At 48.1% G+C, this 27,955-nt stretch overlaps 1 protein-coding gene across 1 annotated transcript; it reads left to right on the top strand.

Moving 5' to 3' along the window:
• The first annotated feature begins 40 nt into the window (after window positions 1-40).
• Window positions 41-27,955, top strand: LOC149864235 (netrin-1-like). Its single transcript, XM_090048943.1, has 7 exons — window positions 41-259; window positions 17,705-18,681; window positions 18,932-19,120; window positions 19,495-19,644; window positions 21,344-21,397; window positions 24,328-24,408; window positions 27,214-27,955. Exons 2-7 carry the CDS (start codon window positions 17,736-17,738, stop codon window positions 27,540-27,542), a joined length of 1,749 nt encoding a protein of 582 aa, XP_089905069.1. The 5' UTR covers window positions 41-259; window positions 17,705-17,735; the 3' UTR covers window positions 27,543-27,955.

Raw genomic sequence — 27,955 nt, 5'->3', positions numbered from 1 at the left:
CACCTCTCTCCTACCGCTCCCACTGACCCACCGACCGCCTGCCTGGAGTGGTGCCGCCTGCCTCTGGGACGGAAGGATTTTAGGGACTCCAGGTCCTGAACCTGTGGGGGTGCTGTTCACATTTCCTCCACTGCCCCCCTGTCCTGACAAGGGGGGGGGGTCTGACCCGCCTTTGGGGTACCACACAGCGCCAGGCTTGTCACTCCAGCAGGAGTGTGGGGGTGTCTGGACGTGGTCTGGGGAAGTCCCCTGCAGCACGGTGAGTCTGAGCGACCCGGGTTACTGCAGATGCGCAGCATGCTCACAGTACTTCCCAGGATTTCCCCATCTGGGTTTGCTGGGGGCACCCTGATTCCCAGGTGTCTAGTTCCTGTGTGGGGCTTTTTTATCCAGATTAAGGAATAGAACTCAGGTGTCGTGTCTCCCAGACCCCTGCTCTAATCCACCTGAGCCCACTGCCTTCCCAGAGCAAGGAGAGAAACAAGGGGTCCTGACTGTCATCAGATGCCCGCTCTGACCCAGTTCCCCTCCCAGTGTTGAGGAGAGGCAATGAGGGATTTGCTGTCAAGGGCAGCTCCACAGCTGCACCCAATCTGGTTGTGGGGGCCTATAGGGCATTTAACCCCATGTGCAATCTGAGTTGGGGGGCATCCCCTTCCCCCTGTCCTCCTTCTCCTAGTGCCTGGAATTGTTTGGGGGGCCCACTTGTAATGGGGATTCCTGTTTGTTTCAAGGGGCAGTGTGGGGGCAAATCTCCATGGGACCCTGCCTAGTACCCCCTGAATCCTTCCTCTTCCCTGGGTACCACCTTGACATTCCAGTCTGGACAGTTGGGCCCCAGATATGCCCAGGGGGTGGTGGCCCTATACAGAGGTATGCTGAGAGACATAGATGGGTGGCCTGGTGGGGTGCCTGGGTGCCCAGGGCCCTGCAAGGGCAAGGGCTTGAAGGGACACATGAGTCAAAAGAGACTGCAATAGGGAAAGAAAGGAGGGCAGACAGACAGATGGACACAAAAGAAAGGAGGGGACTATGCTGGTGGGCACTCAGCACTGGGCCCAGCCATGCAGCCGTATCTGGGGTGAGAGCCTCTCTGTTGTTATATTATTAATGGTAATGTAAGAGCCTGAGCGCCATCCACATCTCCCAGCAGAAGGACCCTGGCCGGCTCCCAGTATAGAATAACCACTTGCATTGACTGCCCTGAGTGTCCCAGGCACTAAGCCGTCTGTGCCAGTGGGACCCTTAATGATGATGATGATGATCTTAAACTATCCTCCTTATAGGAGCCATGTCATCAACCCTGCTCATCAGGCCATTTTTAACAATAACGTCCTCATCAGAACAGCCAGAAACACATTCATCCCATTATTTGTAGTGATAGCCTTTGGGTTCACTTCAATATTCCTAATAATAATATTCTAGAACTCAATCATATCCACAGTGGTAATGCTTTTAATCTTGCTATCATACCTATAATAAAATTGTTCTTAAGTATAATAGTCTTGATCTTATTTTACTATATGTAACTATTATTTTAACAAGCATATCCTCAATAATATTCTTGCCATCATTAGTAATATTAATAATAATAATACTGATTTTGAGTAATAACCACAAAGATTACAACTAGAATATAAAAGAAAATGATGGGTAAAAAAGGCTTCTAATAATAACACATTTAGATCCAGAAACTGGCAGCTAAGTACTGAAATAATGACAAATAGTAACAACAATAATTATGATCATAATGACAACAGTGATGATGTGGGTCCCACTCGCCACCAGTCCCAGGAGGGACTGGGCTAGTGTCCATACAGGGAAGGGCAAGGAAAGAATGAGAAAAAGGACAGAGGGGTGATGGAGGGGAGAGCAAGGGAGTGGGTTGGGGAAGGAGCTACTGGCAAAGGAGAGCGGGGAGTAAAGGTGGAGGGGAGGAGGAGGGACAGGAATGCAGGGGGTGAGGAGAAAGAAGGGGTGCAGAAGTGAGGAGGGAGCACGGGGGTGTGTGGAAGGCACATTCGGGGGGTGGTGAGGGAGCAACCTAGGGAAGCCGGAGTGGTTGCCTAAGAGCAGCAGCCTGGAAAGGAGGAAGAAGAAAGAAGAGGAAGAAAGAAATGTGAAAAGGAATGGGTGTTAAATAGGGTAGATGGAGGGGAAGGCAGGTGATAGATGTGTGCCTCTCCCATGCTCTCCCGAGAATATGGGGTGCTTTGCTTTCATGTAAGCCAGGGGGGTCAGAGGCTTTGTCTCTTCTGCCAGCTAAGATCTCTGCCCACCAGGGGATTCTGGCACCCACCCTGCACCTCAGCCAGTTCAGAGATCAACATCTCCCATGCCCTGAGCCCTGTGAATCCCGCTTCCCTTTCTCCCCAGTGGGTGAGGACTGGGAACCAGGCCACCCTGGTTCTACCCCAGATCAGAGAGGGGAATGGGGTTTGGTAGGAGGGATCTAGGGAAGCTGGAAGCCAGGACCCTGGGTTATATCCCTGCTCTGGGAGCAGCATTTGGTCTGATAGGTTTGAGCAGAGCCCCAATGCTTGTTTTCTCCTACATAATGCGGGAGAGTCAGCCCTGCTGTTAAGAATCCCAGTGGAGGCGTGCCTGGGTTTGTGCTGGGTTGACTGAGGAATAATTATGCTATAGCGTAGTGCCCTGGGCTGTGCTTTTTCACCTCGCAATTCTACTGAACGCTAAATACTGAGGAATAACTGTAATTCCCCAGCCTGCCTTTACAGTTTGGAACAAGCTTAGTGTGGCCAACATAGATTGTATTTGAATTGATAAAGAATATGCAACAGTCTGTGACCTGATTGTACCAAAAATAAGAAATGGATTGAAATGATAATTTGAAACAAATAGTTTAGAATTATAATAGCAATAAAATTATGTAATAGATTTGTGAATGATTGCCAATAGACTATTAATACAATTAGTTATTGATTAGTATACATTATTATTAGCAATAATAACAATAATAATTTCTCCTAGCTTTGTTAACAATAAGACACCATCAGTAAAGAAGAAAACCTTGGATTATTTATAATAGTCTATTATGATTAGTATTAGTATGAGAATATTAGTATATCACAATTTATGCTGGGAATAAATCACCACTTTAACTGTTAATAACACTACTTTCTAAGGACTGGTAACAATATTAAAAAGCAGTGATAATTTCACAATAAACATATGATATTATTATTCTTGTTATTTGGATAAAATAACAGATGTTAGTAATGTCAGAAATACACAAGAGCCTTGAATTGTTCATAATAATTTCTAAAAAATAAATAGTCAAAACTGATATAGTTATAAATTGCTGGTTAATATTTTTAGTGTTAAATGAAAACTTCACATTTTCATAGTTAATATCAACTAATGGCCTCTTGAGGCTAATAGGGAAAATAATAATTAGAAAACAGTGACATTCACACTAATATTAATAAATAATAATGAAGATATGTTGGACATTATTAAGTGATGGGTTATTATTGTTCATAATAGGAAATAGGAGATGATTGGTAGTAAAAATGTAAATGCGGACTTTGGAATGATCAGTAATAATTGGAATATATGATAACTGTAATAACAGCAAAAATAATGTTATATTACCAAAATGCACAAAATCTTAACAACATCAGCAAATATATTAATACATTTAACTTGGAATTATTGAATTGTTTATAATTAAATGTGTAATTAAAATATTGTTGTATTATAATAACATAAAGTCAAAAGAATGTTTGCAGTAAATTAACCTGAAGTTAATTATCCAATAGATCATTGTATGAGGACTGAGGATGATATTAATAAAGAGTAACTGCATTTCTGAAATTATTGTAATTAATAGTATTTTATTTTGCATACAATTACATTAATTCAATTACTGATTGTATTAATAAAGACAAATAGTCCTCTTAGTAATTATGTTTAATAATTCAGATTTTTGCAGTAGCACTGATAAAACAAAAAGGAATAGTGAATTAGCAATATTTGAAGTGTTTAGCAATAATTTATTATAATCAGCAATATATTTTAAAGCCATTATTGTTAAGATCATTTTATAAATATGTTAATAAAACTTTTAGCATTAGTAGGCATCATAAGTAACATGAAACATATATGGGAACTAAAATATTTTAGAAATGTCCATTGCTGGCATCCTAAAAAATCTCTGGTTTATCTTAATAAAAATTGTGTGATTGTAATTTAGGCGAAAACAGTAATGTTAGCAGAGAAGCATTAACACCAGTAACTGTAAAAGAATTCAGAATAGTTCTTAATGAAATCTATCATTATAGCAACATAATAATAATCGTCTTGATAACATGTTAATAATAGCAGCCTTGCTGTTAAAAGTCTTCTTAGATGCATGGAATAGTACCTATTCTGCTTTGTAAGAATTATGATTAGTAATAATAATATTTTGTAAATGCTTGTCAAATTCGGGACACACTCTCCTGCAATCATTGAATATACAGATTTCTGAGTAAAAATAGTAATAAGAAAATGATAATTTATCAATGCCGTATTTTCTATTTATTATTTATTAAGGACATATTTATTGTTACCACATTTATTACTGATAAGCAATATCATAGCAATACTAGACTGTTATTCCTAGTAACAGCATACTGGCTGTTCTGAAGCATTTGTCTGGCTACACCACCCCCACCAGTGAGGAAACACCATTGTAGTGAAGGACTTTTTTCACCAAGGCAAGTGCTTGTTCTGTGTGGAGCCAGGGAAATGCCTACCTACATTACTATTCTGATGAAGAACAATAGTTATGATGATGAATCAATCATTAATCATGAAATAATTATTGCTCAATACCAATTACTGATAATTACCTGTAATTAGTCTCTTGAGGATTCCTTCTACCACCCCCACCCTTGCCTAAGTAGCCCAGATTTGACGGTGCCAGTGGTGGCATTTAGAAGTACTGGCTCCGTTTTATCCATGGGGAGAATAATTTAAATGTTTGCTTTGACTGGGGTCAAAGACCCAGATCCACCCTGGTGCTCTGGCAGCCCAACTCTCACCGGCTTCAGTGGGCTTTTAAGAGGTAGGGGGACCTTTGGAACCCCTACTGGGCTGAGACTATTCTGGTGAGGTCAGATGCCAACATGTCTGGGGACAAAATGCTCAGGGGAGCAAAAAGGTCAAAGCATTTAATCTCAGTTGGGGTTGGATCCATTTATGAAGAAGACTGGGACACGGTGCTTGCGATAGCAGGGGACTTGTTCTGCAGGTCTGGGAGGCTACCTGGCCTGCGTTCCTATGATTCATCTCAGATCCTGACATGACGCAACATGATGCTATGCGATGTGATGCAACAGTCAAAGCAAAACATTTCCACTTTCCTGAAAGGTTTTGCTGAGGTTTTCTGATATTTCCCATGTAAAATATTCCCAGCAGTTTTGTTCCCCAGAAAATGCCAGGTTTCCTTTCTGACCCAGGGTCACCAGTTGGAAGGGCCACATTATGCCACAGAAGAGCAAGGCTGAATTTGGGCACTGCCTCCCCTGTTGGATCGCCGTGTAACTGGAATGTTGAGCAGCACTGGTGTAACTTTCGGTCTGCATGTACTTACTCCAGGATAAATACCAGCTTATTCTGGGGAGCAGCTAACCTGCTTTTAAATTCATATGTGATCTTTAAGTACAGCACTTTAACTGCAGCAGGAGAATTAGAATGCTAACATTTTGGGGGTAAGAACAGACCAGAGAGCTTCTAGAATGAGAGTGCTAAGATGTCATAGTAAAGCTGTTGGAGAAGATTGTCAAGGATAAAAATGATGCTGGAATTTCCCCTTGCTGGAAGGAAATACCATGTACTGGCTTACATATTCCTGCTTTCATTCTTTTATTGTGAAGGCAGCAAATACATATTTTTCTTTCAGTGACATTCTTGACCCATCTGAATAAAACAGGGCAGAAGTGAATGGAAAGGAAATTCTTCCCATGGGAAAAGATTTCCTTTAGAAGGAGGGAAAGATAGTCCTAAAAGGGCAGAAAGCCGACAAGGCCCCAATCCCAGTGACTCTGGGCCTAGGCAGTGCCCATCACAGACAGGGCCCTGATCTTGCCGTGACCCTCTTGACTCTTCAGTAATAAAGATCAGTAAATAGCAAAGCCCATGGCTCTGCATTGTGCTCCCGCCCGGCAGCCTGCAAGTGCGCTGGCAGCAGCCATCCTGATCCCTCCCTGGGGATGGCGCGGCACAGAGTGCGCTGTTTATTTTTCCCACACTGGGGTCAAATTGTTCCTATAAAGCTGGAAACCTAACTCCTGCGGCTCGTGAGTCGGCAAGGGGCTGCTCAGCACTTTGAGGATTCAAGCCCTGGGGTCCAGATCCCTGGTAGGAGTAATTCAGCTGAGTTCCATTGGAATAGCGCTAGGCAGTGGCAGGTGGTTTGCCCGTGGAGCTGTGTAACCCTGGTTGGGACAGACATGCTCCATGATCATTGACCTATCGAACCCCAGGAGTGCTGCAATGCCTCAGTTTGTTGGGGACTGTGGCTAGCTGAGATCAGGCCAGGGTTTAAGTGGAGAGTGCAGGGTTTCCAAGGCCAGGACTGGGACCATGAATGAGTTGCTCTGACAAGCCATTAGCCCTGTGCCCTGCCTCAGTGGTCCCAGTGGGGCACCATGAGTTGCCTGCCAGCTGCCGGAGGCACCAGCTCCCTGCACCACTGATCACTGACTTAGCCCAACTGAAATGTTACCTAGTTAACCATGACAATTTTTATATGATAATGAATATATTAGTGTTATGCCAAGTCATTCGGTATTTGTTTTCCAATTGATTTATTTATACAATGGTGCTTATTCCATTGTTATTAATTAATACAGAATTAAGTATCTATTAGAGATACTAAAATATCTATACTAAAGTACAGATAATTTAGATAATATAAGCTAATTATAGCTTATATTAGCTTATTAACCTTTCAAATTCTTGTCCATTAATGTATTGTTTGCCAATTAATTTACTGAGAATCTCTAATTAGTATTCTGTTTTTCCTGAAAAATGTACATCTTTTTATTAAGTATTTACCAGTTAATGTGTTTTTTACGAATGATAAATGGTATTTATTAGCAAATAATAAAGTGACTAACAATTATTATTATTTATTAGTTCAAGAAAATGAATACTAAATTTATACAAATAGCTAATAAATTACCACAGCTGCATACAATTTGTTAGTAAATTGATTATGAACTATTCAACTATTATTTAACAATTAAGTCAACTAACTTACAATTTATTAGCTTTTTGAGTTGATAGTTATATTAGCTAAATAATTATTTTAGCTGATTTCTTAATTGTTGTTTCTTAAACATTTCATTAACTCTTTATTAATGGCTATTTAGCTGTTATAGAAAATAATTGACTATTATTTTTGATGTATTGATTACTACTTATAAATTATTGTTATTATTATATAGTAGGTTTTTACCTTGAGCACAATTAAGGACAGTAAAATATCCTCCCTTGCCTGTCTTTATCCTGCCTGCACCTTTAACCTATAAGCATGTGATGAAGGTTCATTGGCAAATGATGAATAGGAGCATGGCTGGAAGGATGGCTGGCCAGAGGGATGCACCCAGGCTGGAGATTTCATATGCACCCTCCACACATTTGTGGAGGTGAGTGGAAGTAGGGGTGGAGAATGACAGATTGGTCTGGCTCTCTAAATCCGCCTAGCTCCTGGTAAATCACATGGGTGATTTGGGTCCTGGTTTCAGCTCTCCCTGGGGTTATTTCAGAGTTCCCCCTGACTACAGTGGGTTCAGGGCTGGATCTTGGCATCTCTCCACAGACACTGGAGCAGCCTCTGATTCAGGCCAGTCAAAGAGGTTCAGCCCTCCAAATATACATGGGGCTGATTCTCAGAACCCACCCCATAAGCCATATCCTCCCTGCTCCTGCCCCAACAGCTCCATTGTCTGCCTCTTGCCCTGCAAACCTGTCTTGTTTGGCAACATTAGAAATTCCCGACTCTGCAAAAGCTGACGGTAATGCTAGTGTTAGGGCTGAGAGCGTCTCTGCGGGACCCTACCTATGGCAGCAGGGGCTGGGGCCAAATTGTAAGGAAGATTGATGCCCTGTGTAAGTCTGTCCTGCTAAGCATTTGGGAACGTCGGGGGAGGGAGCGAGGGGGGAGCAGGGGCAGCAGGGGGAATGCTTCTGTCGGAGCATGAAATGGAGAGACAGCCGCAGAGGTGCTGGGAGATTCGCGCCTTCACCTTCACGGTCCCTGCGGGTCTGGCCTTTTCCACAGAATTGTATTTGCAACGGCAATTAGCTACATTTACAGCGTGGGCCCCATGGCTCCAAGTCACGGAGGGCGCCAACTCCCGGAGGCGCCCGGGGCCTGTGAGAATCTGGCCGTTGCTTCCAACACCAGGGAATTGCCACAGGTGGCAAAAGCATTATATCAGCATGCTTCATTCCAACTCTCTTGTCCCCATTCTTTTTGTTTTGGCTTTTAGATGGCAGCAAAACACCTGTAAAATATCAAAATACTTGCATTATAATCTGAAGGCCCAAGCAGAAAGGAATCTAAGGGACGAAACATTTCAGTCTTGTCATAACAAGCTGAAATGATTTATTTTGCTTCTTTCCCGCAAACAAATTCATCCAAACTGGCACATTCCTGGGAAATGTTTGAATTGGAGTGGGGGGAGATGCATTTCCAACAGGAAATAGGTTGCGTTGGAAAGGTGTTTGATTGGCTCCAACGGCATATTTAACAGACCTGTGGTATTTCATTTATTCAGGGGGTTCTAGGTGACAGTGAGTCCAACATTGCTCCAAATCTTAAAGGATCTGTTTTTGAAATGAATATTAAGGCATAATCAAATGACTCAGGTGAAGCATAAAGTCTCAGGCAATTCATCCTATCCTCATGGAGGGAGTGCTGAAGGTTCAAGGTGGGTGCATTAAGGTTTTTGTTCAAAACAATTAATTTAACTCCCTTTTCCAACCACCAAATCTCTTTCCCTTTCCCTCATTGTCCTGCTATGATCTACTGTGCTACACGGCACTAGCAGGTAAGGACAGTTTTGGACCTACTGGAATTGTCAAGGGGAAGTCACTGGATTAAAATAAAGAGGCTTTTGCTAAAACCTCCCTGCAAAAGTCTAATGATGAATTTTCCACTGTGCTCAGTGCTGGGAATCGGGTCCATGTGAAATAGGTCCCTGGGTTTCTATTGATTCACAGCACTGAAGGGATCTGAAGGGAGGGATTTACCTCCCATGCCTCTCATAGTTGCCATGATTGCAAGAGGGGCTGCTTAATAGCAGGGACCTGAAAAGTTCCTGCAGAAAATGTTCTGCATGAAGAAAGTGTCCAATCCTAAAACCTATTGCAAACCTAACAGGGTGGGGAGGCTTTTTTTTTTTAAAGCACCTAGGATTTTACTAGGAGCACAAGCATAAGCATTTGGACACTCCTAAAAGCGAACCCCATAAAAATGAGCAGCTCGCTTCTCAGTAACAAATCCCCAGCTGGTTGGAGAGGGAGTCAGTTGGGCTTTGATGTTTTGAAGAAGTTTTATAACAAACGGTCGACCTGTTTTCCTTCTGATTTATTTCTTAGTCCGGGGCAGTGTCATGCGAGTTGAGAAATCTCTCTGCATGCAGGAGGGTTTTCTTAAAAGCCGTCCTAGACGGCAGATGGTGAAACAGAAGGAAAATGCAGGGTGTTGATGGGGGAGGTGAAGGTTACGGGAGGAGCGGAAAATTGAATTTGGAAAGTTCCGATTGCGAGGATGGAACCATAGGAGGTGGGGGAGGGGGGCTGGGGTGAGGTTTAAAGGAAAAAAGGCTTAAAATATAGGGGAGGGGAGATTGAGACCGTCCAGATCTGAGCAAGAAAATTCCAACCCAAAGAAGTTTGACGTGAATGGAGAGAAATGTGTGGAGGCTGGCTCCTCAGCTGCCAATCACTGGCACATTTCCAGGGTGTGAGGCAGCCCGGGCAGAGGGTCCCGCACTCAGCTCTGCCAGGGCAAACTCGGTTGGGGAACCAGCCTCCTACCTAGAGCCGGTTTCAAGAGCACCCCAGCGAATCTGGAGGCACTGGTCCTTTTCTTCAGTAGTCCCCCAGGTCCCAGCCCCACAAGGGATGTTCAGCCACCCTCCTAAAAAATGCTTTGAGGCTCTGGGCTGAAGTGACTTAGCTTTCAGTAATTTAAACCCCCATCCCTGTTCACAAGGGAAAAGGGAGTTTTGCCTGGGAGGGTGAGTTAAGGGATCACAGCCCATAGCTAGCCATGGCTGGCAGTGATCGGGGGGGGTTGATTGCGGGTTTTCTTGTTTTGTTTTGTTTTTTTGCATTTCTGGTGTGAGGTGAAAGTTGTTTTTCAGGTGACCTGATCCGTACGCCACCTCAGGGCCCCCAGGCTTAACCTGATGGGCAGGTGTGGAAGGGGCAGTGAGGTACCCCCAGGATAACAGTCAGCTCTTTGCCTTGAATTGCCCTAGAGGTAAATGGTTTCCCTTTGCCCACCAATCGTAACGTGCAGATCTCAAGTGTGCCCCCCCCGGCATGGAAAAGGTAAGCTCCAGGGTCATCACCTACTGCCACAGCAGGCTAAGGAGATATTGAGGAAGCCACAAAGGGTTTTGCTTGAGGAAGGAATGAAGCACAGGGGCCTTCCCAGGTTTGCTCCATTTTGGCCATGTGCAGCCCTGTGGGAGGAGCCCTGCTGGTATATAGGTATGTGCATGTACATGTGTGTATACCTGTGCATATGCACGTGCATGGGTATACTATGAGATCTCCACACCTGTGCCTGGAGACGGTGGTGGTGGGACCCAGGGATCCAGCTAGCCCTCTCAGTAATGGCCATGATCACAGTCCAGGCAGCGGTGACAGGGCCTGATCTAACTCAGCAGGTCCACAACCCCTCTTTCATTTGTGCCTGCATAAAGTCAGGAGCAGGACAATGCTAATTTCCACCTACTGGGGATCTTGTTCTGTTGCCCCAGCAGCTCTGCAGCTGATTTATTCCATCCCTGAGGAGGCTGAGCCATCCTTGAGTGTGGGAGCAGGCATCCACAGCACCCGTGCATCTGGTGCAGCCACTGGGAGCAGGCAGGTCTCCCTGACAGAGCTGGGACTCGGAGAGAGGACCAGCTCCCCAGTGTTTGGGAGTGACTGACCACCAGCCACAGTGACAGCTGCTCAACTATGTGGTTGCATGTTGCAGGGTCTCCCAACAGGCAGGGGAGGTGTAGATTGGGAATAGGCATGTGGTTCATCCAGGTGGGGAAAACTTGGGTGATCAGGGGAGGCGGTCCTCTGTTGTCTTGAACAGGAGATAATTCCATGAGGGGGGTTGATATATGAGCCCCGCGTGTGCTGAGTGGGGTTTGCTGTGTGGGGCTTGTGTGCAGCTGTGCTCAGGAGTGCATGTGTGAATGTATGCGTGCGTAGCATGTTTTTCTTTGTTTTGCAAAGATGTAATTCTTTTTGGCTGGGTGTGGGGATGGGGTTGTTTTTGATTATGTGTATTGTTCCTGGTCTGCATACACTTGCATGGAGGCACGTCAGTGTTTTGCAGTGTGACTGTTTGGGTGAGGGTGGGCTTGGTGGTGTGTGTGTGTGTGTATTTGAAGTTATTTTTGCTCTGTGAGGTGTGGAGGCAGTGTCTGAGGATGCTGTGTGTGTATGTTCGTGTGTGCGTAGCCTTTTTTGGGAGGGTGGAGTTCCTGGGTGCACTGATTTTCATAGATTTCATAGACATTAGGGCTGGAAGGGACCTTGGAAGATCATCGAGTCCAGCCCCCAAGATCATCGAATCCAGCCCCCAAATTTGATGTGCATGTGTTGTTTTTATTTTTCAGATGTTTGTGTGCAATTTGTAAGGGGTTGGGAGCCATTCAGAGTGATGTGGGAATCTGCCTGGATTGGGATTTTTTTCACTTTATGTAGCTTTGCTGTATGTGTTTGTGTGTCAGTGTGTGAGTGCAAGTGAGTGTGTTCCTCTCTGTGTGGTTGTGGACCCAAATGCATTTCAGTTTGGGAAGCAGATTGTGACTTTTCATGCCTATGGGGTTATTTGCTTTGGGTGATGGGTATATATGGATGTGTATGAGCATTGATACATGTATTCAAGATCTTTGGTCCATGGGGGCAAGTGGGATTATAAGCATGACCCTTGGCGGGGGTGTGGGGGGGGTGTGTGTGAGAGAGATCCTAAACCTGTATGCTAAGAGTATGTGTATTACTTTTAACCTGCATGTGTTTGTGAGTGCAAGACCCTTGACACATGTACACTTGTGCAATATACTGCTATACGTGCTAGAATCTGTTTGTTTCCCATTAAATGTCAGTCCCACAACGACTCTCCTTGCTTTTCCCTGCCCGCAGAAGTGTGGGGTCACCCTTGTCGGCATGTACCAATACTACCAGGCCTGCTCACTGCATCCAAGCACACAAAGAGGGGTGGAGGGGGAGGAGAGAGGGGTGGTCCAGCAAATACTGGACGTGTCTAGGCACAGAAGGGAGGAGAACTGCATCCATTAGGTGTAGAAACCTCCAAGCACCTTTCTGGTGCCCTGGCCTCACAACCCAGTTCAAAGGGATTGTTGGGTCTGACTTTGTGGCCCAGTCTGAAGGGGGTGTCAGGCCTAGCCTCCTGGCCTATTTCATCCACGCTGCCCTTGGATGGATGTGCCTCCTTCCCCACCTTGTGACCCTAACCCTGGCAGGCAATGGGATGGTTATATTGTGGGGGAGGAGGAACCCACTGCCCAGTCAATATAGAGACTGTTGCCAGGATGTATTGAGGCTCTGGGCTGCCTGCTGCAGGCTGTGTGGAGTAAGCTATGGGGAGGTCACTAGTGATCAGTTCCTAAGAAGGGGCTGCTACTGTGGCCAACACCCCATGGCTCCTCAGTTACACTGCCCAGCATCATCTGCTCCTGAGCCTGTATTAATGATCAGGCTTAACAGTAACCAGGAGGTAGAAACAATCAGCAAGAGGCTGTGACTATCCATTGGGCTGATGAGCTGTGGCTCATAAGAGCTAGAGTCCCACTGGACTGTCAGTCACTAGTAAATTAGTAGTCACTGTTGATTACAGACCAGTTATTAGCAACCTAAAGAGTATTTAAATATCAATAATTAGTACAGGCCAGAAGACAGGTTTAATCACTAGTGGCTGTTGGTTACATACAAATTGTTACTAATATCTTGAATACCATTTAAACAGTTGTAGTTAGTACAGATTATTACAGGTTTTAACTAATAGTCACTGTTGGTTACATATACATTATTATTAATATCTTCAATATAATTTAAATATTAGTCATTAATAAAGGCAAAAGGTAATTTTTAATTGCTACTTGCAGTTGGTTACATGTATACCATTTGAACAGATGTAGTTATTAAAGATTAACATTATACTCTTTTTAGGTGTTAATAGTCACTGATGATTGCACAGGTCTCATCTTCAACACGTTTTAAATATTAGTAGTTAAAAAAGACCAATTATAAGTTTTATTAGTTTCTGTTTATTGTATGCAAAATAATACCAATCTCCTAGCATTAATAAAAGACAGTGGTGCCCAAAACAATGATAATTACTGTCAATTAAACAGACATTTTTAATATTAAGATCCGGCATTGTTGTTCTTGACTAGGGATGATGCATCCATTCTTGCACATATTAAATGTGAATTAATAATATTATTCACTGCAGCTTACTTATTGTTGCTGTTGCTATTCATTATCTATTATTACTTTATTCTCAATTCACAGTGACACTAAACTATCAGTGCATTGACCAGTGCAGTTAATTTACTCTTTCGTATTTCACTTTTATTTCTTGACATTCATAGTCCTTCATTATGAATTTTATTATAAATATATTAACGCACAATCCTTTGTTCAATTATTAATTGAAAGCCAAATATTGTCTACAATAATGTGCTAATGATGCCACTTGTTATATGCTAATAATGCTTCTTGTTAGTAAATATCAGTTATATGGTATTACTAATACCAGCAAGTATTTTCCTGTCCACTATTAATCTGTTAAAAATGATGTGTTGTGACATAATCATTCTTGATTTATAATGAAGCTAATATTAAAATGATCCATCCCTGTGTGACTATAGATACGTTTCCAGGTAACAGGCCCTCAGCGTGTTTGGGTTTTCTTCCTGCCCTCATACAGGAACCAGGGCCATTGGGGTGTTTACCAGCTCGTAGAATCTCTACTTGGCATTAATGATTTGCTGGTCAATGCCAGGCTCTCTTGAGGCCTCCCAGAAGGGGCATTCGTGGCTGCTTCTCAGGCCTGACACAGGTTGCCACTCAATCTTAACAGCTATGCATATATTAATGGTCCCTGTGTGTTGGCATTTATCCATGGGAAAGACTCCCCCAGTGCAGCTATCTCTAATTGCTCCTTGTTGCTTGAGGCACTCAGGCTCCTCTGCTGCCCAGGTCTGACAGTCCCCCAGAGCAGGGACTAGATCCCCTGATCCCATGCAGGGGTCTGCTCCCCAAACCCCACATGGCTTTTCCCCTGCCAAGCATGACCCCTCCCATCCCTCTTCCTCCAGCCTTCTCTACTCCCCTGGCTTCTTTCTTTCTAAGGTTGCCTCTTCCTGCTCCTTTCTTCACCCCCTTTGTTCTTCCTTCCCTTTAGTCATTTGCTTTCTCCTTTTTTTCTTTCTTTAGCTATTTTGTTCATTCTTTTCTTCCTTGCATTCACTTATTCCTGACATTATTTCTCCCTCCTGTTTCTTCACTCCTTTGTTCACTCATTCTAGGCTGCCTGTCGTTGTTTCTTTGCACAAGATCCTATATGCCTGTCCCTTAATTCCCCTATGATCCTTTCTTCCTTTGCCTCTCCATGTATCTGTCAGCTTGTTTCTCCATTCCCATATGTTTCTCACTATCTTTTTGGAGAGACAGGCACAAAGTACAAAAGGGGAAGCAGAGACAGCAGCAGAACCTGTTACCTCATTCCCCACTTGCCTCTCCCCCATGCTGTGAGTCTGTCCTGTCCACCTGTTGAATCCCATTCCATCTGGGCTTGGACAGCACCCAGCACAACTCAGGGAGCACCCAGCTGACTGAGTCCCAGTGACTCTGAGCCCTGATCCTTGGACCCCCACACATTACTTTTGCATGTCTTACGCACAGAGTAGCAAATTTGCCTTGGGTCCTGCTGGATCCAGGGTGTCCCCTGTCCCTGCATTGAGTCCTGGGCTGAGGGGTGATACTAGCTGGGTAACCTGATCCAGTGGCTCTGGGGTCCCATGCTTGGGGACCAGCCAGGCTACCTCACAGCTAGAGCAAAGCCCAAGTGAGACCTCCCAGCGCTTCAGGAATGTGAGTCATCAATGCTGCCAGCAATTAGTGACCTGGGAAATCAGAGCTGGGCAGGACCCCAGCACATCTCCCTGGGAGTTCCTATGCCCTCCCTTCAGGCTGGAGCATTGAGAGGAACCTAGTGTTTAGGCTTCTGCACTCCTCCTCTAGTTCTGTCCTGGGTCTAGGCTGGTATCTTGTTCTCAGGACCATGTTTTTTCCATGTTCAGTGTGACAAAGGAGTCAGACCCAAACTTTTATCTCAGCTGCCATGAATCACATAGTGGGGTGCAGAGAATGGGGAAGGGGTGAAAGGTGCCAGGGAGTGCAGCCCAGAGATCTGTGCTGGCTCCTGTACTGTGGGATGAAGGGAGGCTTTCAGGTCACAGGGTGGGAGATCAAGGGGTGCAGAGAACTACTGGAAGAAGCTCCAACCACCAGTTTGAAGCTGAGGCACTGTTGTGGGAAAGTTTGCAGCAGGGGACCCCCGTCTGGGCACTGTTGTGGGAATCTTCCCAGCCCGGAGCTTTAGTGCTGGGGCATTGCTGTGTGAAAGCTCACAGCATGGCAGTCTGGGCTAATACCACTCAGATGCTGGGGCTGTTCCCTGTGGTGGGTGTGTTTTACAGAGCAGGGTCGTGCGGGGGGGCACACATCCCAGCAGGGAGTGAGAGTGTTTACACAACCAGAGCTGGGAACGCAGCGAAAATTGGGAATCTGCCTCGGGTTAATCCCTGACTTAGCACCCTGAGGCCCATCAGTATGAGGATGAGGCAGGGAACACACTGGTGTACACGCATACATATGGACCCACATGGCAACGTGCATACATGTACATGCATGCATGCACGTGCACATAGCAATGCAAACATACAGGCTCACACACAAATGTACACAAAAGCCTCATTTCACCCTGGCGGAAAAGAACAAGATTTTCTTCAGACTGAACTTGTGCCTCCAGTGCAGCTGCCCAGGCCTCAGTCACCAGGATTGGGGTCTTGTCATGCTGGGGTGCTGCCCTGATTCAGAGGGAGAGATACTTCCTGCCTTGACTAATTCACTGTGCAGATAGGCAAAGAAATGATTCTTTCATCCACTTGAACAAAGGACACAGGGACTTGTCCCAGATCACAGAGAACATGTGACATGAGTAGCACCCAGGCATCCCGGCTCCCTCCTACTCTAACCCCACCAGACATCTCTGCTCACAGAGCTGGGATAGCACCCAGGAGTCTTTCAATGCCTGTTTGTTTGTGGCCAGACTGGGGCTGTGCCTCCAGCTGAGAAGGGCCCCTGCTCCATCCCTGTGGGCCATGCAGGAGTGGGCAAGGGGATGTGTGCCCTGCTCTGGCAGCAGTTCAGTGGAGCTCCTTTCATCCCCTGAGGCTTCCAGCTGCCAAAGTCCTATGATCTGCCCGCTGCACCCTCCCCAAGGCTTCTGGGAGGTGGTGGGGGCTTGGGTATGGGGGGAAGGCGGGGTTCTCTGGGGTGGGGGCCCTGAGATGAGCTTTTAATGAGCGTGGGAGTCAGGAGTTAACTGAGGCCTTCACAGCCCAGGCACGGACAGGGATTAGCTCAGCCCCAGTGCACAGGCGGGGGCAGCTACCCACTTCCTGGCTGCAGCCAGCCAGGGGAGATGTATAGCCCAGATGCCTGGTGAAACCCCAGGTGGTTAAAATCCTCCATCAAGCTCTGGTGAAGGGTTAGTACTACTTGAGTGAAGCCAGGCATTAACCTGGGAAGTTTACCAGGGCTGGACCAGCCACAGCTCTACTCATAAACTCACCCCCAGGTGCCCTCAGTAAAGGGAGAAGGGATGCATCCCTGTCCTGAGGAGCTGCTGGTGCTAGGAGGCTGAGCTAGATGGGTACAGTTTTCCTTAGGGGGTCCAGATGCTCACAGAGTCACATATGGTCAGGAGGGGGCAAGTCATTAAGTTGGGTCTGGTGAAAGCCAGAGAACGGGTTTGGGGGCAAACATCATAGTAAAAGTCAGGATTGCGTATCCATGGTCACAGTCGGGGCCAGTCAGAGGTCATGGTTAAGGTCAGAGTGGTATCCAGACTGCAGGTGATTATTAGGGTGAAGGTCTGGGGCCAGAGTAGGAGTTACAATGAAGGCCAGAGGGTTAAAGTTCACAGTTGAGTCAATGTCAGAGGTCACAATTAGGTTGAAGGTCAAAATCTGGGAAGAGTAGGGTGAAGGACAGGTCATGACCTCAGCCTACCTGAGGGCCCCCATAAGTATGTGAGTGTCCCAAAGGGCTCCTGGTGCCAGTGCTGCTCCTTGTTCCTGTGCCCCTAGAGCTGCCTCCAATTTCACCCCTCCTCTCTTTTTCTCTCTCTGGGTCTCTCCAGGTGATACCTGCTGAGCTCTGACCTCTCAGACATGTGGTGTGTTGCATGGAGCCTTGGAGTCGTGCTCCCCTTCCACCTGGCCCTGCTGAGCCTTGCTGCTGAGGGCCCCGACCCCTGCTATGATGCACAGCGCCGGCCTCGCTACTGCCTGCCTGAGTTGATGGACCTGGCTGCAGGGCATCCTGTTGTTGCCTCTGCCACCTGTGGGCACAGCCCCCAGCGCCTTTGCACAGCCCAGGGCCCCCCCGGACCCCGACTCTGCCTTCTCTGCAACCAGGCATCTCCTGCCACTGCCCACCCTGCAGCCTACCTCACTGACCCAGCAGGCGAAGCCACCTGCTGGCACTCAGGGCCCGTGCCCAATGCCACTCTAACCCTGGCCCTGGGGGGACGCTTTGAGGTCCTATATGTAGCAATACGGTTCTGCACCCCACGGCCCCACTCCATGGCCATCTACAAGTCCATGGACTATGGGCGCAGCTGGATACCCTTCCAGTTCTTCTCCAGGCGCTGCCGCAGCACCTATGGGCAGCCCCCAGCCTCGGCTGTCCTCAAGGGCATGGAGCATGAGGCTACCTGCACTGATGGCCAGACTAGCCCCAACCCGCCAACTAGGGGGCTTGTGGCCTTCATGCCCCTGGCGGGGCGCCCTTCAGCTAGTGCTTTTGAGTACAGCCCAGTGCTTCAGGACTGGGTGATGGCCACTGACCTGCGGATGATGCTGGATCGCCAGCACCGGGCACGGGAGCTGGGGGTCCGTGGACGGGAGGTCTCCTATGGGGTGTCTGAGTTACAGGTGGGGGGGCGGTGCCAGTGCAATGGGCATGCCTCTCACTGCCATGTGCCCAGTAGGGATGGGGCCCCCCAGTGCCAGTGTCAGCATGACACAGCTGGCCCCGAGTGCGAGACATGCCGTGCCTTTTACCGTGATCGGCCCTGGCAGAGGGCAACACCAAGCGATGCCCACGAGTGTGTTAGTAAGTGATGGCCCTTAAGATTAAAGGGGTACTTAGGTGGTGTGGGACAGGGCTGCCTGGTGGGTGGTGCAGGGGAACCTCCTGGGTTTGTCGGTGTCCACAGATACCCCGAAATCTGGACAGTTAGGGGCTTGTGGACTGGGACCAAGGGGCACCGGTATGTGCTGGGTGTGGTACCCCCTGCTCATTGTCCAAAGAGTAACAGTGCCTCTTACCCTTACACCTCCCTGCACCCACTGTGTCTCCACAGCCTGTCAGTGCCACCAGCACTCCCACCGGTGCCGCTTCAGCATGGAGCTGTATGAGCTGTCAGGTCGCAAGAGTGGTGGTGTGTGCCTGCACTGCCGGCACCACACAGCTGGGCGGCACTGCCACTACTGCCAGCCAGGCTTCTGGCGTGACCCACGCCATCCCCTCACCAGCCACAAGGCCTGCAAGGGTGAGTGACAGGGCACTGCCATGAGGAAGCTCACAGTACTGTGCCTGGAGGCAAGAGTGTGGGAAGCTTGTGGCACTAGAGTGCATGCCTGGGGGTGCAGTGCTGTGGGGAAGCTTGTTGTTACAGGGGCTGTAGCTGAGGGCAGTGTGACTGGAAGCCAACAGCACCAGAGTCTAAAGCTGTGGGCACTGCTCTGTGGAAACTCACTGCACTGGAATTTGTGCCTGGGGACACTGCTGAGGGTGGAAGTGGTGGGCAGCTTGCTCAGAGTCTGAACCCCCCTTCCTGCTTGTGGGTGGAAGCTCAGTGTATCCCCCAGCCCTATGCAGCCTCCCCACTGGCACCTCCACTGACTGTGTGTATTGCCTTGGCAGCCTGCCAGTGCCATCCCATTGGCGCAGTCAGCAACTTCTGCAACCAGACAACCGGGCAGTGCCAGTGCAAAGTAGGTGTCGCTGGGCTTACCTGCAACCATTGTGCTCAAGGCTTCCAGCAGAGCCGCTCCGCCCTCATGCCCTGTGTCCGTAAGTCCTGTTCCCTGAGAGCCAGCCCCAGCCTGTGCAACCCTCAAGTGTGCTATATAGCTATATCCACCATGGTTAGTTTACAAGATGCATACCCTGCCTTGTATAATAACCATCCATTGACACTATCTACTTAGTGTAGTGAATAGCTGGGTCTATTAAATATGGTAACCAACATAGTAACAAGGAACTGCGCCCTCTATTCTAAGCAATATGGTAGCCAGGAAGGGTCCATATATTGGCATCAGCATTCTTTTTTTCTGGAAAGTTTCTTGTGCGATGTTCAGCTTAGTATTCAGAAAAAGACAGTGGTTGCTACAGTAGTTAAGGCAGAAAGGGCCCTTATATTCTGTTCAACTGGTAACCAGAAAGGGCCATAGCTTCTGTTAAATGGAATACCTGGGCTAGCTTCTGTATTCTGTTCAATATGGTAACGAATTTGGGCTTATATGCAGCTCACTGAGACACCTGAGAGAGCCTGTATATTCCATCCAATATGGTAACAATACCAACAATTTTTTTGGCTGTTGTTAAACATGGAAAATAGGCGGGCCCCTCTATTCGTTATAATAACGTAACTGATTACAATGTAGAAGCCCACCCATTGGCTCATCCCACCAATGGTGGCTTGCTTCTGCCCACTAATCCAAGAAGGGTCAACTCCTGGGGAATGTGGGGGGCTGTAGAAAGAGAGGTCATAGCTCTACAGCTGAGCTCTTGTGACTGATGCACTATGAAATCCCACCTCTAAGGGAGGAGCTAATTCAGGAAGTGATGTCATAGCTCTCTAGCAGGGGCTCTGCCATAGTCCTTGGGGGAGTCTTACCTATGTTGCAGGAGGCAGGGACTGGTGTGGGGTTGTTCATTCTGAATGTGACAGCCTAAATCCAGGGCTGTGGCTTGAGATGCAGCATGTTTGGAAATCCTGCCCTGGAGGGATGGTGGTGGTGGGAGTGCTGAGTACAGAAGCAGTATCATAAGAAGCTAGGGTTGCCAACTGTGTTTGAATCTATTCCAGGAGGTGTCATTACATGACATAATGGCATTAATTACCTTACATCAGGAAGGCAAATGCACATTATTACATTTGAAAAACCCACTGGACTACTGTACAAATCGGATTCAATATTTAATGTTTATTTTAATGAATGCCCTATCATTTATCTCCTGGGTGACTTTCAGCAGTCTCCTGATGATTTATATCTAATTCCTGGAGACTCCAGGGCAAATCCTGGAGGCTTTGGCAAATAAGAGGCTCATGACACTGCTGAGAATCTTGGGAACTATGACGTGAGTTTGTTAGAGTTGTACATTGATTCATGAAGTCCTGCCCTTTGCTACTACTCCAGGAAATTGTGTTACACTCTGGCATTGAGTCGTATGACAATCCAGGAAGTCCTGCTGTTAATGAAAGGAGACGTCACCTCTTTTGGCTTGCACCTGTCATGCAAACCCCAGGGAGCCCTTCATACATATTCCGTGTGGGGTCTTCTCTCTACATCCAGGGAATGGAGGGGTGGGTATTACTGACTGGAGTGGGGCAGGTTTATTTTCACAAGCAGTGACCATACACATCTCTCTATCTTTCTTTCACTTTCTCCCTCTTGTTTTCCATCCATTGTTCCTAACTCTATCCATCCATGCCCCTCTGTTCATCTGTCTGTCTATGCATCATCACACCCTCTTCCCTCTTTCCCAGGCATTCAGGAGGTGCTGACCACTACATCTGCCTACCCCCCGAAGTGGAACCCAGGTACCTGGAGCAGGGCCAGTAAAAAGAGTCAGGTTTCCCTCAGCCCCTTCCCCATGTCTCAACATTGCTTTGGGGTACATTGCTGCCCTCATCTGTTCCCGGGTTGCAATGTATTGCTAGGAGGAAGAATAACAACCTACTGCTCAAGTTGGCAGAGGGAACATCCCCTGCTAGTGCTGCCAGTAGAGGGCTGTTGCTTTGCAGGTGGGAATAAAGGTCCCTTGGGCTGAAAACCTATTAACAGAGCTAGGTGGAAATCATACCACAGTGCATAGTGGGTGGATGCCCCATGGTGTGAGCAGTGCCATAGCAATGAAGTTTGGTGCCTGGGTTAAAGCCTGTAGTGGCAACCCACCCTTGCCCTGTGCACACATCTGGGGGGGGGGGGCACATGCTCCCCCATGCTTGCCTGGGAGTGCACACAGCAGCAGGAGCTGCCCTCCCTCTGTCCCTGCCCCCCCCAAACGAGCTGCTCATGGCTCCATCCCGTGTCCTGCCCCAGCTGGGCAGCACCTGTTGGCGCCCCTTCACTTCGGCACCCTGCACGGTTGCCCCGCTTGTGCCCCCCACTCCCCTCCCCCTTGCTGCAGCACTGGGTGTGAGCTGTCTGAAGCAACCAGGGAAACCTCATGTATCTGAGTCCATGAAGGCAGTTATCCTTAAGCGTTCCTGGGGATAATTGTTCTGCTGGCCTGTTTTAGTACCCGCTGAGGTGTTGGGGCTTAAAGCCCACTTTATGGAAATTGGAGGCTCCTCCCTAGCTTGCTTCTGCAGAGGGCAGAGGGCATATGCCAGAAGGCAGGTGAAACTTGGGGGCATCCAAACCCCAAGCCTCTGGGCTTGGGCCTACACATAGGATGCCCAGCAAAAGACTTTGGAAATATCTGAACCCCCTGGAGGGGTGGAGGATGTTTGCTGGTTGTAGGGCCATTTTTGGTTCTGGACTGACTCACAGATTTGGACTTGATTTGGCTGATTTGGCTTGGAACATGAAACATTTCTTTGAAGAAAAAAACAGCTTTGAGGGAGAGGGATTGGGGGTAGCTGAGGAAGAGGAGGTGCCTGGGGGTGAGAAACTATGAAGGGATGTAGGAGAGGTTGGAGGAAGAAAAAGGGGGAAAGGAAGAATGGGATGAATTAAAAGGTGACGGATGTGAGTGTGAGTGAGCTGGAGGGCACCGGCCAGACACAAAGCACCTCCAAAAAGGTCTCTTCCTGATAGAGTTTCAAATCCAAGGGACTGCTGATAGGATATGATGTCATAGGAATTTCTTCCACAGTGCGTGCACTCCAGGACATCCTGCCTTCGAGGTGGATTCAGACAGTGATCTAATAGCTGTGTCATTCCTGGAAGTCCCATCTCAAGGAGGTTAATTCAGGAAATGATGCTTTAGACCTGGAACTGCTGTGCTGTGTGATGCACCAGGAAGTTGCTCTTTTGAGGTGGGGGAGATGTCAATTCAGGAAGTGACATGATTGCCCTGCAAAATTTCCCCATCATCGCCGGAGCCGAGCTCTGAAGAACAGCACTCTGGGAAGCCCCTATTTCTGGGGGCAGGAGATTTTTTATTTATTTATTTTTGTTTTATGCATCCCCAGCCAAATTAGTCAGAGCTAATTCCAAATCCAAGAGTGCAGAGCCATAAGTGGCCCTACTACTGGCAAACATCCTCCACCCACACCTGGGGCTTCAGATGTTTCCAAATCCTTTGACGGGCATCCTACTTGCAGGCCCAAGCCCAGAGGCTTGGGGTTTGGATGCCCCTGAGTTTTGCTTGCCCTTAGCCATAAGATACTCAGAGCAAGCTAGGGAGGAGACTCCTATTTCCATAAAGTTGGCTTAAAGCCACTACACCTTGGCAGGTACTGAACCACACCAGAAGACCAGTTCTCCCCGAATGCACTTTAGAAAAACTGCCTTCATGGACACAGATATGTGGTATTTCCCCTGCCTGGTTAAGAACAGGTTGACTTTTATTAGTAGATGTTTTGGATTAGGAATCCAGAAAAAAGATGACAAAGCTGATATGGAAATACAAAGCACCTGAGCGAGGGACTAACAAGAGGGATGGGGGAGAGGAGGCGAACACAACTAGGTTACAGGTGATACAATGTTAGCCAACTAAGCCCGGGGGTGGGGGGATGTGGGAAGGGGGAAGGGGAGGGAGGGGGTTCGCAATGCTGAGAGAGAAAGGAGATAGATGCACACAAACCTGTTACAATGGTCCGCAATGGTGGAGGAAGTGGCTCGGAGAAAGCGTCCCAGTCCATGAAGTCCAGTCGCGGGGGTCCTCTTCTGGTGGAGCGGGGTCGTCCTTGGCGGAAGAATCCTCTCAAAGTGAAGCGAAGCAGGGGGGCGGTTCAGGCGGTGCTCTCCGGGCCTGGTCCGGCAGCAGCTCGTCTGGTGGGGTCGGTGTACTGGCGGTGGCCCGTGATGTGCTCCACATAGATGTCGCAGGACCAACGAATGGTGTTGGACACCATGAGGCAGTGCATCAGCTTGGCGTAGCGGCGGGAGATGCGGCAGAACGCTCTTGTTGCCGGGGTCCCAGGCTCCGAGCGTTCCCATGATGAGCGCGTCCACCATCACGTCGTAGCTGTGGCCCCTCAGGGTGCCGGCCAGCGGGGTGTACTTCTCCCGCTTGCAAGCCCGGGCGTCGGTGAAGGCTTGGCGCCAGTTCTCAAGGGGGGTGGTAACGTCACTTGATCTGGGCCAAAAGGCCGAGAAGCAGGGGCAGGAGATGTTCAATTCAGAAGTGAAGACAAAGCAGAGGAGCTGTGCCAAGAAAGGCAGGAAGTCCTGCCTCCAGCCCTGGGGGCAGCAATTGGGAGGTCTGGGTGGGCATGGTCAGTGAGAGCAGGGCAGGGTGGGGAGCTGGAGACAGGTGAATCACATGGTTCCCATGACCACTCTGTGCGTTTCCCTGCAGGTACTGAATGCAGAAGCCACTGCACTCCGTCCCATGGCCGTATCCGCATGAACCTGAGGAATTACTGCAAAAAGGACTATGGTAATAGAGACCTGACTGTCCCACAAACCTAGCACCCATCTACATACATTCCAGCATGCACCCAACATCTATCCACACCTGTCACCACACGTACCTGGCACCAATCCATCCATTCCCATAAACTAAGCCATCATCCATCCACACCTGCCCCTGCACACACTCCACTCATCCATCCATTCACTTCATCCTCATATGCATCTCTCTTGTCTCTCTCTCCTGTCAAATATTATCTATGTATCCCCACACACCCTCTATCTGCCTGTCTATTCCAGGGTAGGGAGTAGGGGGCATACTTGGTATCTGTCTGAATTAAGGTGCAAAATTAAGGATCCCTGCTCCCTTCCACCTCCCACCCCCTTAGACGATGGGGACAGGCTGGCAGGGGCTCTCCCACGCTGTAGGGCTGGTGCAGATCCGGTGGCTAGGCCCAGGGGACAAAGGGCTTTAGGAACTTAAGCTGCTTTTCTTCGGATTAGCAGGGGATAATCCATGCCAGGCGGCTGCACACTGCCCCCTTCCTGGCCTCTCTGTGCAGAGGGAGCAACCAGGGCAGTTCACATGGATGGACACAAAGCAGAGAGAGCCCAGTTTCCCCTTCCAGCCCTTTCTACCACATCTTTTCCTATCCATCTTTCTCTCTGTCAGTCTATCCATCCCCACACACACCTCTATTTTGTCTCCCTCTTTCTATACATCTCCAGAGACCTTCAGTCTATCTACCCATCCACCCTCCTCACAGACTATCATTCTGTCTGTCTCTTGGGTACTGAATGCTGTTGGGAATAGGTGGGTCCCTTCTGCAGTCAGTGGGTATTTCTCTTAACTGTTGCTGGTAAGTTGGAGATCGGACAGTGGAGGTCTTACTGGAGAGTTTTATGTAATATATGCCAGACTATCAACAGTACCAGTGGACCTCAACAGGTACTACTTGGTATCAATGGGCATTGTTGGACATGGTTGGGTATCAGTTCACATGAACATGCATTGCTGTCTGTTATTGATTATTGGTGAGTTTAGTTAGACATTGAAGGGCATTACTGAGGGTCACTGGATGAGTACCAGTGGATGTGATTGGCTACTTATTGATATAATTCAATACTGCTGTCACAGAGTGGCCTTGAATATTAGTAGGTTGCTGGAAGCTGTTGGGTAACCGTATATTGTTGATCACCAGTGGATATCATGGTATGCTGCTGTATAACACTGGGTATTATTTAATGTTATTGTGAATTGTTGGCTATCACTGTATCTCACCGGGTGATCAGTGGAAATCACTGTTATTGGGTATTGTTGGGTGTAATTGGATATCACTGTGAGGTATTGAGTATCACTGGATATTTCTGGGTATTATTGTTACAAGGTTTTGTTGGGTACCAATAGGGATTGCTGTGTATCCTTGGGTAGTATTGAATATTAATGGGTTTTACTGGACACAGCTGGTATTGCTGGGGATTTATGAATATATGTGGGTATTAGTTGGTATCATTAGGAATTTTTGCATAACACTGGAGATGAGTGGTCTATATGTTACTGACAGGTGGTTGGCTGTGTTAGTCTGAATTTAGTCAGAAGGCAGGTTAGAAATTAACCTTTATGAACTAAATGTTATTGGGCATCAGTTAATATCGCTGAGTATTTCAGGGTAATTTAAGGTTCTGCTAGTACTCCCACTACTGTTGCAACCACTACTATTAGATTTAATAGTATAACTTACAGCAAGCTATTGTGTTGCTGCCTATTCATGCTCATAGGAGGTGCTGTCGGGGATCAATGAGTATTAATGAGTACCATTATATAGAATGGTATGTCCCTTCGGGTTGTTTGGGGTGTCTGGTAATTTGGGTTGTTACTGACGGTAGCAGGGCCTTGCTGACTGTCACAGCATATTAGTGAGGAGTTACTGGACAGTAATATCTGGGATGAACTTTTGTGGGTATCACAAGGAGGTATGGTGTTGGTGGGTATTGGTGGTTCAGCTTGGTGAGGTTGGGTACTGTGGGGTACTAGTTACCACAGACAGGTGTCAATCAGTTTTTATCACTGATTAGCAATGGGTATCACCAGGAACTATTGAGCATCTTTGGATATTGGTGGGTATCACAGGATGGATAATCAGATGTTTTATTTTGGTGGATATCTACCGTCTTTGTGAGTGCCACAGTGCACAGCTGAGCATTGGTGGGCATCACTATATACAGGCAAGCACTGTTAGTGGGTGTCACTGGGCTCTGATGATAGGCATTGTCTGAAACTTTGTGTACTGGTGGGCATTGGTGAACATGTCTGTATAGCAGTGGGCATGGCTGAGCACTAGTGCACATCATTGATTATCTGTGGGTAAGTCTCACAGGATACTGGTGGGGCTGCTCTCCATTGTTGGGTAGTGCAGAACATGGGTAAGAATTGCTGGTTATTGTTGAGCGTTGAAGACTACTGTTGGATATTGGTGAGCTGGGTACTGATGCTAACTCACATGGCAGTGAGTGTTGTTAAGTAGCACAGTCTCTTTAGGTACTGATAAGCATCACTGGGCAATGGTAAGCATCAGTAGGTAATATTTAATCTTTTTAGGTTGCAAAGTATCATCCAATGCTGAGGAACATCTTTGTGGGAGTATCCATGGGTGCTGGTATGCACTGTTGGGAACTCCTGGATAAGATCACAGAGTATTTTGAGGGCCTGAAGAATACCACTGACCGTGGGTTACTGGGTATGGCCATTGATCCTCGAGTTGTTGCTGGCTACCGGTGTGTAGCTTCTGCTCAACAGCCGGCCCCCAACTGACTGCCTGTCTTACCCCCACAGTGCTGCATGCCCAGCTCACAGCTGCAGAGGAGTCGGGCGAGTGGCAGAAGTTCACGGCCTCGGTGCTGGCTGTATACCGGCAGCGAAGTGTGCCAATTCGCCGGGGCGAGCACCCGCTCTGGGTGCCCCAGCAAGACCTGGCCTGTGACTGCTTGCGGCTCCAGGTGGACAAAGCCTACCTGGTCATCGGCAACGACGCGGAGTCCCCCGACCCCGCACGTCTCGTTCTGGACAGGAACAGCCTGGCGCTGCCCTGGCGGGATGCCTGGGCACACAAGCTGCGGCGCTTCCAGCAGCAGAACCGGCGGGGGCAGTGTCGGGTGCCCTGACACCGCCGGGCCCCTCCAGACATCCCTGCAGCCTGGGGGGAGCGGCCATCGCAGGAGACCTGGGGGTGGGGAGCAGGGGCGCTCTGGGGCAGGGCCCCAGGCCGGGTACCGGGGGCTGGCTCTCCTCCAGCAGCCAGGACTTTGGTTCCTTGAGGGTCACCCGCCACTGCTGCAGCCCAGGAGGCAGCAAAGACCAAAGAGCCGCCCCGCAGGGCCCAGGCGGCCGCCTCCAGCGAGCACTGAATAAAATGGAGTTTATTGTATCCCGGCCGGGGGGACCTTCCCCCTCCAGGGCCCACTGGGAGGGCTTTGATGCGGCGGCCCAGGTGCGGGGCGCGGGGCGGCGCGTGGCCCTGCCCCGCCGCGCCCCGGAGCCCGACACCGATCGATTCGGCACGGGCCTGACCCGGGGG

The sequence above is a fragment of the Crocodylus siamensis genome, chromosome 5 (genome assembly GCF_052110815.1).
Source record: "Crocodylus siamensis isolate JL-2025a chromosome 5, ASM5211081v1, whole genome shotgun sequence".
NCBI classification, from domain to species: Eukaryota; Metazoa; Chordata; order Crocodylia; family Crocodylidae; genus Crocodylus; species Crocodylus siamensis.
This window is presented reverse-complemented; position numbering and strand designations above follow the sequence as displayed.